Source organism: Rousettus aegyptiacus, unplaced genomic scaffold, assembly GCF_014176215.1.
Source record: "Rousettus aegyptiacus isolate mRouAeg1 unplaced genomic scaffold, mRouAeg1.p scaffold_m13_p_2, whole genome shotgun sequence".
Lineage (NCBI taxonomy): Eukaryota > Metazoa > Chordata > Mammalia > Chiroptera > Pteropodidae > Rousettus > Rousettus aegyptiacus.
Genome location: NW_023416295.1, coordinates 34,090,768 through 34,111,023, shown reverse-complemented (window position 1 = coordinate 34,111,023; position 20,256 = coordinate 34,090,768). Strand labels below are relative to the sequence as shown.

Below are 20,256 nucleotides of genomic sequence, written 5' to 3'. Positions count from 1 at the left end.
GCCTAGCAATTAGGAGATGTGAATTTCCACCCTGGCTTTGCCACAAGTGTGTAAATTTGGACAAACCATTTAACTTTGCTGGAACTTGGTCCTCTGATCTATACAATCAGGAGAACAGACCAAAATATTTCCGAGGTTCATTCTCTCCTTAAAATCTTATTCTTGCAATTGAATAAGATGGCATACATAAAACATAAAGTAGAAATTTATTATGCATAAAAACTAAGTTTATCTTGTATTAACTATCTGCATGTTTAAAATCTGACATATAACTGTTTAAGTTTATAATTCAGAGTAAAATAAAACTTACGTTTATTTTTATTCACACAATCTTTGCGTTAAAAAAATGAAGCTGAACTTTTAGAAATAAAGTGTTAATTTATCAGTGACTGGTTAAATTTAATAGCATTTATTTTCAAGGAGATGTAGAAAAGTGAAAAACAAATGTTTCCCCTCTTTTAAAATATTTCAATGAATCAGAAAAAAGTTCTTCTCCTTGGTAGAAAGTTGGGTTGAATATATTCAGTTATCAATAAACTATCCTGAAATCTAGGAAATTACTTAGCACAATGTCATTTTTTCAGGAACTGGAACACTTATTATTCCAATAAAATGTTGGTAGTTGTCAAGTAATATTTTAATTGTACATATGTAGTAGAACCTGTCTCAGTATATTGAGTATAGCAACTAAAAGTTGTGGCTAAAATAGTGGCAAATAAAAATTGGGTGAAATGTTCACCTTAATATTAATGGTAGCTACAGTAAATGTACCACATAAACAAAATAAATAGACTCTAGCCAGTTCCAGTTTTGTAAACTTGAAGCATAGTGAACAATACTCTTCCTAAAAACATTGCTGTTTATTCAGTGTAAAGGGAACAAATAAAATCCAAGAGTTGGATTCTTTTCAGCGAAACTTGATGTAGGAAAAGGAGAAAAACAGGCACAAGACCAAGTTAAAGTTCATTTACCTTTCTCTTAAAGTCGAGGCTGTTGAGCATTTCTTGCAGAGTCAAAACTTCCTGACTCACTAGGGCATTGTTCTTGTCACCCTGATCTAAGAAGAAAAAGATCGGATTTAGAGTTTTCACAACAAAGCCCTCTTACCTGAAACCCAAATCTGCTGCAACCCACCCTCCTAAAATCCTAAAATGCAAAAGTTTAAATGGGACCATTAGAGATGAGCTTGGATGTAAGTTTGTTCATTTTGCCAGAAAGGATTACATATAAGCACAAGCACACCATAAAGGACCTCTCTATTTTACACATCTTGAGAGAAGACCATTCTTCATATCAGGTTTCTTTTGGGAGTAGGGAGAGAGGAGGTAAAAAAAAAAAAATTGTAATGGATTCCTTATTAGAGACCTGTACATTAATAAGTCCAGTTGGTTGGCATAAGAAAGAAAGGAAGGGGCCTCTCTTTGTGCTCATGATTAGATCATATTTGACTCTTCCTGATGCCTTCGCCCACTGCCTTTCTTGCTTTATCTTATACCCAGGAGTTAAGAAACTGCTTAATAGAGTCATAGTTTTATCTACTTGGTCTTATGAACTAATAATAAAAACTAAATCCTTTGCATTCCCTTTTTCTTTGCAAAATGGGCTAGCCTCACAGTAAAATAGAAGTGAAAAAGAGTTGCAAATTAATAAAAAGATCTGACTGAAAAAAAAGATTTATCTTCCTAAATAGGAGATGTGCAATAAAAATCGTATTATTTAATTTAAACATTAAACTTTATTGGAATATAGCAAGTGATGGTTTCTACCAACAACTCATGTCTATGAAAAGTGAAGGGTGGAAATGCTGATCTGACTTGTGTAACTGAAAGAGAGGCCCCAGAACAACATTGTGCCAAATTTCTCTTCAAAATACCACTGAAGTCATTCCTGGTTGTCTTAATTCACAAATTCACTAATTCCCGGATCCCACATGTAGCAAAATCTTACTTATATGGCATTTGATTAACTCGAAGTTTCATTAGCTAATACTTTCCAGTCTTCACTAGCGAGAATGTAACTTGTTTCTCATGTATCTTTCATTTCACTTCACTCATAAACAACAAAATAAATACTTGTTGATTTAAGTGGTAAAATGATCATTTTTATTCTTCGTAATGCTCATGGAGTACTGAAAGATATGAAAGTGACTCTAATTGTAATATATTAAGTTGAAAAAAAAATTCTGTTGTTTAATGTATTTTGTTATATTCTAATTCTTAAAATTGATAGTTCACATATGAAATATGAGATGAGGCCGCTTTCAATGAACCGTAATGCTTGATTAAATTTGCAGTTTGAAATCTTTTTAGAATCAAGGACCCCTTTAATAATCTGATGATAATCTGATGTTTGTACCATATCTTCTTAAGGAAAAAATTATACAGACAAACAATTATGAACATTTTAAAGGACATTTCATGGGAGTCAAGACATCCTGAAGATGCCAGAACATGTCACTCTTCACCTATGTCGGGGAAAACAGTTTTCCTAATATCCTCTCTTTTAAACCTTCAATAAAAAGTTTAAGCATTTGACCACAGTCAGCCATACTGCCTTCTAGATAAAATTTAAGCTAACATTTTAATAGTTAAAGATGATTCTGTAAATGAAAGATTTATATCCAATTTTTAAAAATTATATTTAAAAAATTTTAGAATTATAAAATATTGCAAAACTAATAGTCATATAGCCTTCATCCAGCTTCCTCTAATGTCTTACATAAGCTTAGTACAATGGTCAAAGCCAGTAAATTATATTGATACAATTCTATTAATTATTCTAGACCTAACTAGTATTTCTCCAATTTTCCCACTAACAACAATACACTTTAAATGATCCATTATTACTTGCAAATCTTAAACCTAGCAAATAGTCTCATTCTTTCCTCTACTTCTTAAAAGACATCTAACTGTAAACAATTTCAATGTTTAATCACAGTCAAATGAATCATTGTCCTTATGTTTTGACATTTATACAATTATTGAAATTATGTTTTGATGATCTTTTTATATAAGGAAATACTTAAAATGAAACCTCAAAGTGCAACACACAAAATTCTATGCAACATGATCTCAGTATTAAGTAATAAATAAATATGTACATATTTGAACATATAGGATAAAGCTAGAAGGAAGTATACTAACATTTTGACAGTGTTTATCTGTAGACAGTGGAAATTTGCAGACAAATTGGAAAACTATCCATTTTCCAATTTCCTATAGTGAATCACATTTGTACTTTATAATTTTAAAAAGTTATATTTAAAAGCTTACTAAGGGAAGATATTAGTAATTTCCTGATCATATTAGGCAAGTCTTATTACTATTCTTAGTTGCAACAATGGCATTTTGCTTGTATAGGAGAATGTTCTTAGTTTTTGGAGCTGTATGCCAAAGTAGGAGTGATTGCTCATGAGCCTTAATTTACTTAGAATTGGTTGGTAAAAGTATGTATATAGAAATATATATAATATATTTTCTCCATATATATATATGTAGAAAAAAGGAAGAAGCAAAATAAATACTCCTTCCTTGAAATCTTCCTTCAAAAAAAAATTAAAAACTCACTTAGAGAAGTAGATCAATTTGTCAATTGTCAATAAAGAAGAAACCTTAGCCATATTGTTTTGATGTCCCTATGTAGAATTATAAATGAGACAAAAACTCACCCATTGTCTGAATTGTTTTATACCTGTAGTCAAATTCATCTTGCAGGTCTTCTAAATATTTGGTGTCTTGTTCTGTTATCTTTTTACAAAAGAAAACGTACTCAGTTGTTACAGTTAAGCATTATCAATGGAACAACATCATCAGTATTTCAAAATACGCTGTTTGGTGCTTCCAGTTTTCAGTAATATCGTAAGCTAGCTATATAGAACCTACATTGCTAAAGAGCTAATTCCCATGAAAGTCGAATAATGCTGGAAGAACTAGAGTGAATTTGCAATTCCATTTTTTCTTCCTTATTGGAACTCTTTCAGTATCTTGCCTCTCATTTCTCAATTAGTTCAAAATGATGCTACTAATACCTCTTTTACCTGAGGCTATGGATACTTTTTCTCTTTTAATTCCAAATAATTCTGTATTAATGTACCAATTATCATTTTGCTTAAAGTCTCCATTCTAATCTACTGCAGTTTAAGACAATTCAGTATATAAATTTTTTCCCTCCCTAATTCTTAGAAAAACAAAATCTATGCTTCCTCTGTGTTTCCTGTTTGTTTCTGTCTTAGAGATTTTTATTGTTTCTTCTCCAAATCTGCTGATTTTTTTTTTTTTTTTTTTTTTTTTTTTTTTTTTTGCTGAGACATAACAAGTATTAAGTGTCAAGATTAAGACTAAAGGCTTTTTATCTATTATCTCATGCAGGGATCACAAAAATCCTATGATGGTGGTTATCCCTACTTTTACAGATGAAGAAGCAGAAGTTCAGAGATGTGAAGTAACTTACTTGCCTAAGGCACATGGCTTGCCAGTGATGGAGTCTGGTGGAGAAGCCCCAGTCTCCAGTAATTGAAGTTAAAAAGCTTCTTCCAAAGAAATCTTATCTGATATAAACATAGTGTGTGAGACACACTTATTAACAACCTGCCTTATGATTTTTGTATGCATTAACTTTGGCCACATAGGAGAAAGCTGCATAAATAGTTGTGTGGAGATGACAGCTAGCCTTTCTAGATACCTATAAGTTCACTCACCTGAACACTATTTTTAATGGCAGCCACTTTATGCTCCACATTCCTCTGTCTTTCTGAAACCGAAGAACTTTGTAAGGATTTCTCCAGAGGTCCCTGGAAAAAGAATGTCTTGAAATTTCAATAATGTTGATGAAAAGGTTTATAATAAATGTAATATACTTTGTAGTACATATGTAGCATACTTTGAACTGAGGTTTGACTCAATATATGAAATACTCTATAATCGTTTAAAAGCCATGTTGTAGAAAAATATTTAAGGACATAAGTAGTGCTAAATTGTTAAGAAACAGAGGAAATTATGAAAAATACCATATATTTATGATCTATATTGCTTATATATGTATATATTTATAAATATATGCATATTTAGACATGTAAACTCAAATACATGCAATTGAAAGGACACACAGCAAAATGTTATAAGCATCTTTTCTTTAAATAGCAAAATTATAGTAATTTTGTTTTAAAAAAATTTTCCTAATTTTCTGTAATAAACATATTACTTTCAAAATGCTATAGAACACATGTAATTTAAAAGTTAGTATAGTGAAACTACATTAAGTTAGACTTAAATTCTGAATTAGGGATGATGAATTTGCAAGGATGAGATATATTTTTACACTAGAAAAAAGAGCATTTACTAAAGAAAATGTAAAAATATTAGCCTTGTTAAATAGAATGGCTACCCAGCTTCTCCAAGCACTTGGTCACTCTAATAATCTGACATTGAGTATTTCTTAGATATAAAGTTACCCAGATAACTAAACATGAGAGTTAGAGACGTCAACAACCAGTTTACTTTACAACTAGATGGGAGCTACAGTTAGAGGAGTTCATGACTTGGCTAAGATCCACAGCAAATCAGTAGTAGAACCTCAAGTGGAAGCTACGTCCTTGACTGTCAATCAAGTATTCTTTCAACTACACAACATTCTTCAGATTGTAAAGTCTTTATGTAATTCCCTCTCTCTCATTTTAGCCTCCATTATTTGTCTATGTACTTGAAACTAACAAACCAGTGCTTATTTTGTGATAATATGTGGTACTGGCAGATCATTTACAAAGTGACTTTGATGAGCATCTACTCAAATAACTAATATTTCTAGTTTAACTGATATCTGATATTTGAAAGGAACAATACATACACATATACACTAAAATGATGAGAAATGAGAGAGATACAAAAAAGGACAGGTGAGAATATATATAGGAGAATATATGTGAGAATAATTAGTGATAACATCTTAATTTTATCCCCAAGGCAGTGAATCAAACTACATTTGCTTTAGAAATTTACTATGCTTTAGAGTTAAAATTAAATAAAAACACCATCCTTCCTCACCTAAAAAATAAGAACAGTAAATTGTCAAAACTTCATACTTCTCCAAAAACAACCATAACCTGAGCATAACTAAAACTGAAAATTTTTAATAGTTAAAAAAGATACTTTTCTTAGACCTCCAAAAATAAATATCATGGAGTGATTTACTAAATTATGGAAGATGCCATTTGGAAAATTGATTGTTTACATACTCTTTTTTTATATAAGGATTAATTGAAAAATATTCACAAAGGATTTCATTGATTTCTCTACCTGTCTTTGATAGAAGTTCTAAATTCAGGAGAATATTGAGATAAAATATAATCTAAAATATGGAAGGGCAAATTTATCCAAGGAATCAACAAGCAAGTATTTATGGAGTTTCTGTAAGACAAAATCCCTGCTTGTGGTGTAGTTTGGACTTGTAGGGTTGGAAATCAGGAGATACTGAAGGCTTCTGAGTAAGATCAATTCCTGAAGATAAGTGTACTGAGAGAAGCAGAATCCAATTGGTAGTTAGGAATTCAACTAGGAGGTGGTTACTATATTCCTGAACCAATATTGCAAGACCATGGACCAGAGTGTGACCAGTGAAAATAAGAGAAGAAGATATAGATAGAATTCTATAAAAAAAACTCTGGAAAGACTTGATAATTATCTCAATAAGGAAGCAGAGAAAAGGATTTACTCAAAGATGATCTCTCTTCATTACAAGTGACTGGAAGGATGGTGGTACCACTAACATACGTTGAAGATGGTTTGAAAGAAAGTAAGAATCTCTGTTTCAGAATAATTGAGCTCAAGGTGATAACAAGATCAAAGTTCAGAAAATATTACCTGAACGGGCATGTTGGCTGCAGCCAATATTCTCCTCTCTTCCCTTAAACAATTTGAAATAACCACAGCTACGTGCATTGGGTTTCCATGAAATTTTCCCTGAAAAAACAACATAAACACTTAAATATACATATATATCATAAAGAAAAATCACTATTTGCAAATTCAAAATAATCTAATAAATATATAAAATTAATTAGGATTTGTTCCAACAATCTATTATAAAGCTACAAGAACTTACATTGCGAATGTAAGACTCTTACGTGGCATATTGCTCTGTCTTCAAAAATCATTTTTAATAATTAAAAATAATTCTTGAGCGTCTCTGTAGGAAAGGCCCTGCACACATACTCAAGAAGATGAGTTTATGGTAGGCTTAGGATAGGGTTTAGGTAAAAGAGTTACCACTTGATAAATTATCGTGAACCAAGGTGGTCCCATCTGTTCCCTTGTTAACGCCTTGGTCCCTGTTTGGTGGTGTTCATGTCAACTAGCTCGTAACTATATCAGCATACTAGAATGAACCTCTATCGCACTTTTGAGCAAGAAGATTTTTATAACATCTAAGAATATTCTTTTTTAAATTACTTAAACAAATGGTGCAGATACTGTAAACTGGTAGCCTGTGCGCCTATTCAACCATTAGGTATATTGTGTAAATTAAAATATAGTAATCCCTTTAAGGAAAGCAGGTACTACCCACAATCGCCCTACTGCGCACCACCGAGTGTCCCAACCACTCACTTACCTTACCTGCCACGCCTCTTAATGTCTATGTTTTCTTAGTTTATAAGACTGATTCAAACAGCCTCATTATTTTAGCCATAATGTAAAAATTCTCTGTTATTAGACCTTTTCCAAGGTAGAATTACCAGGAAGCATAATAAATGTAGACAAATGCATTTATTTAGTTTCCCCTGCCCTTCTCTTTGAAGGAGCTGCTAATTATCTATGAAATTCCCAAAAGGTTAATAGCAGCAAAAATAAAATAACAATCCACAAAGTAGAAAATTAACAATTAATCAAAAGTAGATTATACAGACTGGTAAACCAAAGGGTCTTTCTAGGAAAAAAATGAGGTTAATGGTTGTCAATTTTTTTATGGCCTTGACTGTTGCCACAATTTTATTAGATGATTCCTGTTAATTAGCACTTCTATTTGTAGAACTAGGGTTAACATCAAGCATTTGAGTTCCTGCTATTTCATATTTCACAGCCTTCAAAACTCCTCCCTCCTTAAATGAGAAAGCTCCAAAAGGGGGAAAAATGAATTGACAGAAACTCATAAGATAAAGAAATTAAAATGATCCTATTTATAAGCAGGGATACGAAATTTCTTATTTCTACATGCTGAGAATTTCAGATTCTTTCGAGTTAGAATTTGTTCCTGTAGTTAATTTTCCCATTCATTGATTTTTTTCCACATGCCTTCTATTCAACTCCCCGAGGAAAGCTATGTTTTCTCATGTTGCCTTTGTTTTTAAAATACTATATCGATAAAACTTAAGGTCTTCTTCTAGGACTAATTTGGAGGCTCTGTTATTTATGTAAACTTGAAAATCTCCTCCATTCAAGATCAGGAATTTCACCAAGACCCCCAAAATCACCATTATTTATCTTTGTTTCTGTCACTGTTAGAGAAGTTCTTTGATGTTCATGATTTGGATACTATCTTTCAATATTTCCCATCTCTACTGTGTGTACTTTTTAAAAAAATAAATTTATTTATTTAAATCAGTTCAAGTATACAGTACATTGGTTAGACATGTATAATGTTCATAAAAAGATCCCCCCAATTGCCCACTCCCTCTCCTGGCCCTCCATTTAGCCATCATATTAATGCTAACAACATTCCCTCTTCCGTGCTCTTCATGCCCAACTATCAACCACCAATTTGTACTTCTTTAAACCTTGCCCCATTCTCCAAGACTCCCAAATCCCCTCCTCTCTGTCCATCGCCAAATTGTCCACTATATTTGTGAATCTGTTTTTAATTAATTTGCTCTTTCTGTTCCTTAAATACTGCATATAAGTGAAATCATATGGTATTCTACTGTGTGTACTTTTTCATTTTCTTTTCCTCTTTGAACTTTTACCTTGCCTTTCAGATTCAGTTTCTCCCCATGTTTCGTAAGGTTAAATTATTCGCTTCTCCCTTTTTAAAAGGAAGGAATCACCATTGTTTTCATCCAGGCTATCTTTTCACTTTTCTTTTGCATTTTTTCTAACTTAGTCTCTTATTTACATATATGAGACAAAAACATCTTATGGAAAATTGATGACTATAGATTCACAATCAAATTAGCACTGTTTATTTTTGTAAGTGTCAAAGATGCACTTATGTTTACCTTTCAGTTATTACCATGTATGTACACCTCAAAAATAAAAAGCAACAACAAAAAAAGTCAAAAAACAAAAATACCCCTAAGTGTTTGTGGTGGAAGAAAGAGAAAACAGAGGAAGAGAAACTGCCCATTTTCTATGGTCTTTCTCTCTTCTGTATATAGGTGTTACACGTATCCTCTACTCTGTGGCTTGTTTTTTCACTTTCTCATAGTGTCAATGAAGAGAGGTCTTGAATTGTAATGAAGTCAAATTTATTTTCTTTGTGAAATTTATTCCACTTCTCTTTATGGCTAGTGCTTTTCATGATTTAAGAAAACTTCCCCTAACTTGACATCATGGAGGTTTTTTCCCTATATCGCCTTTTAAAATCTTTATAGTTTTGACTTTAATTCCTTTGGATCTTGTTAATAATGAGAAGCCCCTTTCACTTTTTTTCCTGTATGGATACTCACTTGCAACAATATTTACTAAACATTCCGTTCTTTTGCTATTGCTCTGCTAGGCCAACTCTGTCATAAGTCAAGTGTTTAGAGTTTTGCATCTTTGCTGATTTTTTTTTTTTTTTGCCTGGTTAATTTTATCAATTATTGGAAGAAGCATGTTAAAATTTATTTTGCAAATTTTCTCCTTGTGGCTCTGTTAAACCCATTCAGACTTGTTATATTACTAGTAAGTCAAATCTTTCATTACTGTGAACTAACCTTTATCTCTAACAATGCTTTTTGCCATGAAGCAAAAATATAAACTAGGATATTATTCTTTTTATCACTTAGAATTTTAATTTTATCCTTATTGAAAGAACTCTTGATTTATTTTAACATATAAATATTTAAAATTACATATCACTATTCTGCATATATGAGGCTAAATATACATAAAATAAATTGGTTAATGTATTCCTAAAACTTTTTCATATATTTAGAATTCAACTTGTCTTAACTTCAATTCATTGGCATCCATATTTTTCCATAAAATGATGTCCCCTGAGCCACCAAGAATGTCAGTGATGTAGCATTTCTTTAAAGTGCACACAACTATTGTCTCTATTTTGCAAGTTTTGATGCTGGCACTTTCTTGATTTAACCCAAAGTTCTCAATAGAAAGTTTTTATAAAAGAACCAGGACTCACTATCCTTCCATAAATTGTCCTTAAATGGTTTGCTGTCTGAAGCATCGAGGGGTTGTAATAACCTAATCATGCCATCGTAGTTAAAAACCTCATCACTACACTTTCGGGTGAAATCATTATTTAACTGTTGTGATACATGTCCATAAAACCATCAAGACTAGAATATGTAATACGTTCCCAGATAGCTATCCCAGAGTACTTCTAACTGGTCCTCTATCAGCTTAACCATCATCCATATTATTTGGTGCACTACCAATAACGAAGAAGTTCTTATTCTGAGGCATTGTTTATGGTTTAAATTAAATATAGAGAAAATTTCAGCAATTGGCAGTTAGGCATAAGATTACAGTGATACACTACTTTTCATACCCGAACTTATACTCTTGATCACTTAAAGATCCTTTCCAATTGACAGTGTAATTTTAAGACGTGTCAAAGAAAACCAACCCCTTTTCCCCATCATTACCTATCTGAGTAAGCACATATTTTAATTTTTCTTCAGTGGCATCATACTGGGAGTTAACTATAGTCTGTTCAAAATCAACAGGAAGTTTCTGATAAATGGATACATCTTAATGATAATCCTGAGCAATGCACAATTTGTTTACTCTAAGCTTCTATTGTTTTGAGATTTCATTCATCTATTGTGAGGAATTTGGCAATTTCTCTTGCCACTGTTGTTTGTGTATGATAGGCAATCCCTTTGCATGAATCTCATTAATGAAATATAATACGACTTCTTCTATGTGTATCTTTCTTTCTTTCTTACATCCTGTAGAGCAGTTTGTTGTTGCTTTCCAAAAAATGTGGAATTTAGGGTCCTCTATTCAGTGACAATTTGCTTAATAAATATCAACTTTATACCTTGCTGATTTGTTCTCTCACATTCTATATCCATGGTAACTATCTGACTCAATCCCGAATCATAGTGTTATATTGACAACAATTTAAACAGCAATTAAACTCAACATGTATTGTATCAACATGTGTTGTCACCTAATTCAACTGAAATGACAATGACACAAATAACTATGATCCAATTTCACATCACAGGCAATGACAATGAAATCATGATTGCCACCTTACAACAGCAATTAAGAGATGCCATTGATTATAAAATGCAATTTGGTTTCAGAGATTTAAAATGCGGGTGGTGGGGCGGGGAAAGGTGTCTTGGAATCAATGAATATGCTGTTTTATTCTTTTTGCTACTTTATGTTAAGTTCCTTGGCTTTCCTTCAAATTTCTCTTCTACTGCCCTTTGATCTAATTTCTAAATTTAACTTGTCACTAAAGAGTGGCTAGTTTATCTGCTCATTTTCTCCAAAGTGATTTTAGGAATAGCAGTCAGAGTTAAAAGGATGCGAGAAGGCTTGCTTAAAACAAACTCTTCCATTCAGGTGGCACGCAATCTAAGATTTCACAACTAGTCTCTGGCATACCAGCTCCTTCCTAACATCAATTTTAGACATGTTTTACTTTTTATTTTGAACCACCTGCAACCATATTTCACTCAAATGTTGATATTTCTTCAACATTTGATATGAAGCAATTGTCTTCAATTATAGAGTAAAATGTTATCATTCACATTTTAATTGGCAATCTGCAATCGATCACCCACAGAACTGCATAACACAAAGAGTAAGCCCTCATGTAAACTACGGACTTTATTTAATAATAGTATATTATTGGTTCATCAATTGTAGCTAAGGTATCACACTGATAGAAGATGTTAACAACAGGGGAAACTCTGTGGCAGGGGAAGGAAAGGCTAAGGGAGTAGACGGGAACCCTCTGTACTTTCCACTCAATTTTTCTGTAAACCTAAGGCTTCTCTGAACAATCGAGCCTATTTTTTTAAATTGTCTTGCTACAGTCACGGTTCTCATATATTCTTATGCTATTCCTTTTGCCAGAATGAACAAATTCAAATGAATAGAGTTGCCTGCCTTCCTTGTTCAGTGAACATTAAATTCTACCATCACAAACATTTTCTTGTTAAAAGAGAAGTGAGGTATAGATTCTCAATAGATAAAAATGATTAGTGTTCCATTTCTATTTATGTTACTAATAATGCACTCATCGTAGCTAAAAGTTAGCTGCAGGTACATATAGCTTGCCCTAACTTTAAATCAAAAGAAAATACTTCTTAAGGGCATCAAGTATTTTGTCTACAAATTCTGAGTATATTTTCTAAACCATGTTTTATGTTTGTGAAGGCTTAACTTATTCTAGACAATTGCTCTATGAAGGAGCCAGAGAGCACTCTACATCAAGTCAGGGGACTTGGGCTTGTGCCTGTTACCAACTGTGTAGCCTTGGGCAAGTCACTTTTTTAACCTTCATTATTTTAATTTCCCTATTAGTCAGTAGAGATAATAATGCTTGTCACTCATCATAGAGTCATTGTGAGAAGCATGCCAAATAATTGAGAAGGAACTTTATAACTTGGAAAGCACTCTGTATAAACATGAGTTTTCTATGTTGCCTCATGGGGGTGTTGGGAGAGTTTAAAGCTTATAAATGGTAAATTGATAAAAACAGAAAATAAAAATCTTCCTATTAATTTCACAGAAATGAACAAAACTGATTATAAAGCCAATGAAGACTGAGTTGGGTTCCAGGAAATATATTTACACGAATATAAAAGAAACTCCAGAAAAAGATGACAATATATTTGGGGTTTTCAAAACATTAGACAGTGGGGACTTTCCTGGCATTTCTTTAGGACTAACCGGCATAGGCACATAAATATACTAAATGCTACTTTGAATTAAAAAAATTAATTCACACAAGCTAGCAATTAGAAATAAAAATAGAGTGCTTTCACTTGAATATAATTCATGTGATCTGTGGGAGAAAATAATGAACACTATACTTTCTACACATAGAAAAAGGCGTGGGAAGGAACATGTCAACATCTCATTATCATCCTTGGAGACTGAGGGCTGGGTGTGGATATTTTCACTTTTACTTTAATTCTTTGGGATTGTTAAACTTTTTAAAATAATTAAGCATGTGTTACTTTTATGATTAAAACTAAACAAGAAGTGATAAATCATACATGTATACTCTATATCAGATCTTCTCCTTGCTTAATTTATACAGTGGTTTTTGTAAAAGATGTTGGCTTAGAAAATTTGTCTTTCAGGTGAAAAGAGAAAAAAGAAAGTTGGAGCCTAGATTATTATGATGACTAACATTCAGTGCTCTTGGGGAATTCACAGCCTTGTAATTAAGAGAGAAATGAATTGCCTGATTCAAAATGACAGAACGAGAACAAGGTATATGTTAACAATTCTACTTATTATTTATATGTTTGAACACAATAATAGGACCTGCCGTTTACTGAATGTCTATTTTATGCAGGGTGCTTTATAAGCTTTTATTTTTATTTATTTATTTATTTATTTATTTATTTATTTATTTATTTATTTTTTAATGTTGACGATAATCTACAAGGTACATATTAAGAAGCCCAGGAGTTATGCATTTGTTAAAAGTCACAGAATGAAGAAGAAGAAACTCTTCAAATCCAGGTATGTCTCACTCTACAAACTATGACCTTTCCAAATTACTATTGTCTTTTAAAAAAGTGAAATAAATCAGACAGAAAAAGTTGAGAACCATATGATTTTACTCATATGTGGGTTATAAAAAACTGAAAGCAACAAATGAACAAAACAAACAAAAACTCATAGACACAGGCAAGAGTTTAGTGGTTACCAGAGGGAAAGGGTGAGGCGGCAGTAGATAACGATAAAGGGGGTCAAATATATGGCAACGGAAGGAGATTCGACTTTGAGTGGTGAGCGCACCATGCAGTATACGGATGATGTTTTATGGAATTGTACACTTGAAACCAATATAATTTAACAAACCGATGTCACCCCAATAAATTTGATTAAAAATAAAATAAATAAAGTAAATGTATTTCTTCCTTATTTAACTGAACTCTTTGAGCCACAATTGCATCTAATTTTATTTTCCCTGGAAATTATAATCTTTTCTATGATAAGTCTTTTCAAGGACTAACCATTCTTCATGAAATCTCAAGATAGCTGCAGTGCTTAAACAAACCAATAGAAAATGACCGTGTGTTAGATTACAAAAGTATTAAATCACTTCTCTTGAGACAACTTGAGTCTTCATACCTCTACTGGTTATGTTCGCCGTTGGTAGAGGCAATCTGCATGGACCTTGGGTGTCTCTGAATGATCTTGCTGGATATGCCAAGAATACAAGGCCCCCTCCATTCTTTACTCTTCTAATTTTTCAGGGTTGTATATGCGGCAAGCAATCTTAACTGATGAGGTACTATCTCCCCCAGCTAAAGAGCAGGCTTGCTTGCCCTAGCTATAAAAACAGTCAATGTTTCATGTTCAGTGTTCGTCTCCTACAACACAACCCAAGGAGGGTGCAGGCAACTATGATGGGCTCACTGGATCAGCCCTGTAAAACCTGGGAGAAATGAGTTACCAATGCAAATGGGCATGAAGCTCTGACCACTGATTTTGCTGTAAATAATAAATTCTTTGTCTCTGATCCAGAAGTTGCATGTCTTTTTACATGAAATGATAACAAGCTCACTTGTTTTCTTGAAAGGAGAGTAAAATCTAAGGCCCTGCACACTTCATGGTACCTACTTGTGTTGTCAAACTTGTCACATGGCATTTCCATTACTTATTTCTGTGTTTGAGTCCCCACCTAGACTCTACATCTTTCATAAGCAGGGGTTGGTCTTCTAGAAGACTATTCTTAAGGAGCTGTCACCTGATAGGAACCTCATTAATGCTTGCTGAATGAGAGGATAAATAAATTCCAATAATCCTTGTCTGAGAGAGAAATAAACAAAGCATATTATTCAATCTCTGTGGTGATAAAGACCTCTGTCACTAAATCCTTCCAGAGTTTTTATTAGTCCCTTGTCCGTAGTAGCCAGGAAGATATAAAACTGGAGTCTTGAGATTAGTTGGAAGAGGATAGCAAGGCATGAAACACTCCTGGAGAGGGCAACCTTGCTTCTCAAAGGCCCTGGTTGACCAGTATATTTTGGTAGTGGGGCTGCCTTGGGGAGACTTGAACTATGAACATTGTTCTCCCCAATGGTGATGATGCTCTGAGTCTCCTGCTCTCTGTATGGTAAGACACATCCTTTACTGATGGTGAAGGAATCTGTGTCCTTGTTATCACTCTTACTTTCGTGATAACAAGGTACATCATCATAATTAAAGTGTGTTTAGATAAAAGTATAAAGAGAAGAAAAGAGAATATTAAAATTAAATTTTGGCAACAAAAGTATACACAAATCTCTCTTATTGATGATATAATTGTATATCTAGAAAAAATAGAGATTTTAATAAAATAATTCTTGAATAAATAAACAACATGACATGTTTTGTTTTGTTTTGTTTCTACACTGGCAATAACCACCTAGAACTGGAAACAGGGAAACTGTTGCACTCAGAAAAATAAGAAAAATAATTTTTAAAACTTAAGAAAAATTTAACAAGAAAGGTACAAGTCTTATAGGAAGTAAACTATGGTCATACTGAAGACTTAGAACAAGGCCTGAGAGGGCATAATTAAGAATATAACATAGAATAAATGTAATATAGAATTCTAGGGTGTGGACTTAGTATCATAAGAAGGTAAACTATCCCAAAATCAATACATATATTTAATGCACTTGAAGTCAGACTTCTAAAAGTTGCTTTTGGAGGGTTGGTTTTGAAGGAGAGTCAATAAATTTCACATGAAAGAAATGTTGCAGAATACTTAAGAAAATTACAAAGGTGAATTAATTTTTCAGTTCTTAAAACTAAGACAGAGAATTTCTAAGTGTTCTATGTGTTGTTTCATTTAATCTTCAAAACTGTTTGAGATAAATACTATCTTTTTGACTTCACAGATAAGTAAACTGGGGTAGAAAGTTGTGAAGTAACTTGAAGCCAGGCTTCAGTCTGACTTCAGAAGATGCACTTTCAATCAATTAACAATCAGGTCATTGTCTGCAAGTTGGACGAAGGAGGGTTTTCCATGCAAGATATTAAAATATACTATAAAATGCAGTATATTTATAAAACATGAATATAGTACAAAATATACACTATAATCAATAGTATTGACATATAGATTAGCAGAGCATAACAGAGAGTGGTAGAAAATTATCATATAAGAAAATTAACATAAAAGGTACTATTTTAGTTCAGTGGGAAAAACTAATTATTTAAAAAATCTTGCTGGTATAATTGTCTATCAATCTAGAAGAAAAAGTTGGACTTCTGCATGAAGATTTTTTTGTAGATTAAAGATGTAAATTTTTTAAAGGTTAGAATAAATTCAGGAAAACATGTATATAATGTAAGAGTTGAGAAATGTTAAACCAAGGCAGAACCCCCCGAAATTAAATTTAAAAGATGGATTTTCACTACAGTTAAACATTTTTTCTATGGAAAAAGGTGTCAAGCAGCCAAAAGACATATGACAGATTGAGGAAAATATTAGTAACTCATATAGAAGCTATTTGCCATGAAAGACATTTTTAAAAAGTAATATTTTTAATATATAAAGAGGAAGCTTTTGAAATTGATGAGCAGGCCCGACAGAAGAAAGTAAATGAGAAATTGACAAAAGGGCACATCCAAATAATCAATAAATGAGAGAAATAAAGCCCAGCCTCACAAATAGTCAGAGAAAATCAAATTTAAAGAAAAAAGAGAGAGAGAGAGAGAGAGAGAGAGAGAGAGAGAGAGAGAGAGAGAGAAAGATTTCCCAATAATTAGGTGAATAAGAACAAAAACTCCTACTGCTAATGGAGATACAAGGAAGAGAGTCTTCGCACACATTGCTGATGAAAATGTGAATTTCACAACCTATTTGGAAAGCAATCTGAAAATATCTATTAAAATTTAAAATACTTATATCTTTGACTAGTAAGTCCTTTTTTAGGAGTCTATCCTATAAAAATAAGAGCACTAGCCCATAAGAATGTAAGTACAAGATTGTTCGTCAACACACTATTTATGGTGGTAGAAAAAAATCGGAGGCGAAGTGCTTGCCCACCTTAGGAGAGTGACTCAATAAACCGTGGTACATCCACTCCATGAACCATTTACTGCCATTAAAATCAAGAGACTTCTGTGATGTAAAATTTGGAAAGCAGAGAAACGTGTAATAAAACTTCATTTTTTTTTTTTTTTGGTAAACGACAAAATCCTGACTTCCCTATTTATAAAATTTCATAAACAGCCATAATACACATAGAAATAAATTGTCATTTTCCCATTTTATTTAGTAAGATATAGATATGGAAGAGTGTACATTGGTTAACACTGATGTCTTTGTGGGTGATGGTGTGGATGGAGGTAAGGAAAAAAAAAGGGGAAAAAACAAGTTTAGAATAAAAAAGCCGTATTTATAATACCTAATTTATGGTAAATTACATATGACTGTTTGTGGAGTAAAAGCATGAAAAGATAGTGACCAAAATGTTAATGGTGGTTATCTTATTTTGGTAGAATTTCAGGGGGTTTTTAGTTACTTCTTAGACTTTTCATTATTGGTTAAATTTTTACAATGATTTGCATTATTAAGGAATTGGAAAAAATTAAAAAGCTATTTTTATCATGACAAAACTTCCATTAGTAAAATTTTTAAAATTAATTTACATATTGTGCAAAAATTAGAAAATTACATCTCCTAAAGAAGTGGAAAAATCATTCCAATGTGAAGAAATAGACCATTCTCTGAAGATTGTTGACATTAACAAAGCAACCCTCAAAGTGTCCCTGTACATTTTCCATTGATCAAAAATCTGAAATTTATTTGAACTGTAGCGGAAGGATTAATAGCATCCAGCTACTGAGAGAAATGGAAACTGAAGGATTGCTAATAGCTCATAAATAATGGAAGGTGAGTGTCTGAATGACCTATCACTCACCTGCGAACATGAGACCAGATCCCAGAGCCAGGTCTAAACATGTGAATCTTAATATTGGTTTACAGATACCCAGAGTGACAGTTCAAAGTAGTCTTCAGGCTGGCCTAAAAGGCAAGGCATACCAGCATGTTCATATTTAAAGTGACTTCTCTCAGGGTCAATCTAGAAAAGACGCTTACTAAATGAAATCCATCCTTCGGGTGCCAGAGCCTTTTAAGCTAATCGGCTCTGTCTTCCATGACTTTCTACTGTCAGAGTCCATCCAAATGTATTTATCTCTCAGTTCTTTGGTTCCTTGCTCATCTAGAATCAATTAATCAGATGTAGTCACCTCTAACTCCTATCATCTTAGATGAAAAATCCTATTAAACTGCATGGATTTATATATTTTATTACCTCAGGGCTTTGATCACTTGACATGCTGAACTAGCTGGATTTAAATGAGGCCTTTGTGAAGACATGGTTTATTCATAAAAATGCACTGGAAAGTCCTCAGGATTTGAGATAGGAAGTCAAGGTTTTACCTAGCCCTGCCATTAACTATGACATTAAAAAAGAAAAATCCATTATACCTCGCAGAGCCTTGATTCCTTCCACAATAAAATGTGTAATACCGCCTGTTTCTCCTCGGTTGTGAGAATCAAGTGGGATGTTCGTAAGATCACAATCATTAAACAAAGGTCAATTATGTTTTCTCTGAAGTAAAAATATCCTTTGAAAAAAAATTTTAAATGCAAACATCACTAAGAAAATAAAAATCACCCATAATCACAAGATTCAAAGATAACTGATGTTAATATTTTGATATGCCCATTTAGTTTATTTCTTTAATGTACATATTTATATACAATACTATTTTTAATAATTGCTGAATGGTTCTTTTAGCCCTAGTCTGATTTATTTAATAAATTCTCCACTGATGGCATTTAGATTATTTATAATTTTTCACCTTCAATATGCTATGATATATTCTTAGTTAAATCAACCTCATTAAATAATGATATTTAGGTCTTGTTCATTTATATTTTTGATTACTTGATAATACAGAGAGAAGTGTATTAAAGTGTCCCATGACTACTTGATTTTTCTCATTTCTTCCCGTTTATAATTTTTACCTTATATTTTTATTTAATATTATTTGATACATATTGGTCCATGAATGTTATGTGTTCATTAGAAATGATCTCTTATTATATTACAATATTTGTCCTGATTACTGCTTTTGGACTGAATTTGACATTGTCTAACAATCTCATAACCATCATGAGGATTAAATGAGATGTTACATGTCCTTAGTACTAAATAAATGTCAGCTATTACATCTCATTTCTATTTTACTATTACGTTATAACATAATAATGACCATATTTTCTTTTTATCTGCATTTGCCTGATATATCTTTGCTAACGTCTTACTTTTAAGTCTTCTAATACTTTATATTAGGGGTTACTTGAAACATCATATCATTAAATTTTGTTTTAAGTGAAAATCATCTTATTTTTTAATTTATTTATTTATTTATTTATTTATTTATTTATTTATTTATTTATTTTATGATGATACTGATTAACAAAATCCAATAAGTTTCAACTGTACACTTTAACAGTAAGGCATATTTACATTGTGTGTTCACCTCCCATAGTTAGATTTCTTTCTGTCACTATAAATTTAACCCCCTTTACCCTGTCTACCTCCTCCCTCCCCCCTGCCCCTACCCTCTGGTAACTACTAGTCTATTGTCCATGTCCATGAGTCTCTGTTTGGAATCTTCTTATTTTTAACAAAGACCTTAATCTGCTGGCATTTATTGCTGTACTTGATATACTTAGTTTAACTTCATTACCTGGTTTCTTATTTCCTTTGCTGTTTTTTGCTATATTGTCCATACTTCTTTTCTTTCATCTTCTCCATTCTTTTGGAAGACGTATGTGCAGTTTTACATGTATAAGCATGTAATTAATTACACGCAATTACTGCTGAATTTG

The 20,256-nt window shown here is 32.4% G+C and overlaps 1 protein-coding gene across 2 annotated transcripts in view; it reads right to left on the bottom strand.

Moving 5' to 3' along the window:
- The window catches only part of STAT4 (signal transducer and activator of transcription 4), a 101,881-nt gene that overhangs the window by 28,762 nt on the left and 52,863 nt on the right, over nt 1-20,256 (bottom strand). For both annotated transcript variants that reach the window (XM_016161653.2, XM_016161658.1), the window contains 4 exons: nt 6,855-6,953; nt 4,697-4,789; nt 3,668-3,746; nt 972-1,057 (listed from right to left, as the gene is read on the bottom strand). In XM_016161653.2, coding sequence (XP_016017139.1) covers nt 972-1,057; nt 3,668-3,746; nt 4,697-4,789; nt 6,855-6,953 — 357 coding nt within the window. The remainder of the gene's footprint in view (nt 1-971; nt 1,058-3,667; nt 3,747-4,696; nt 4,790-6,854; nt 6,954-20,256) is intronic.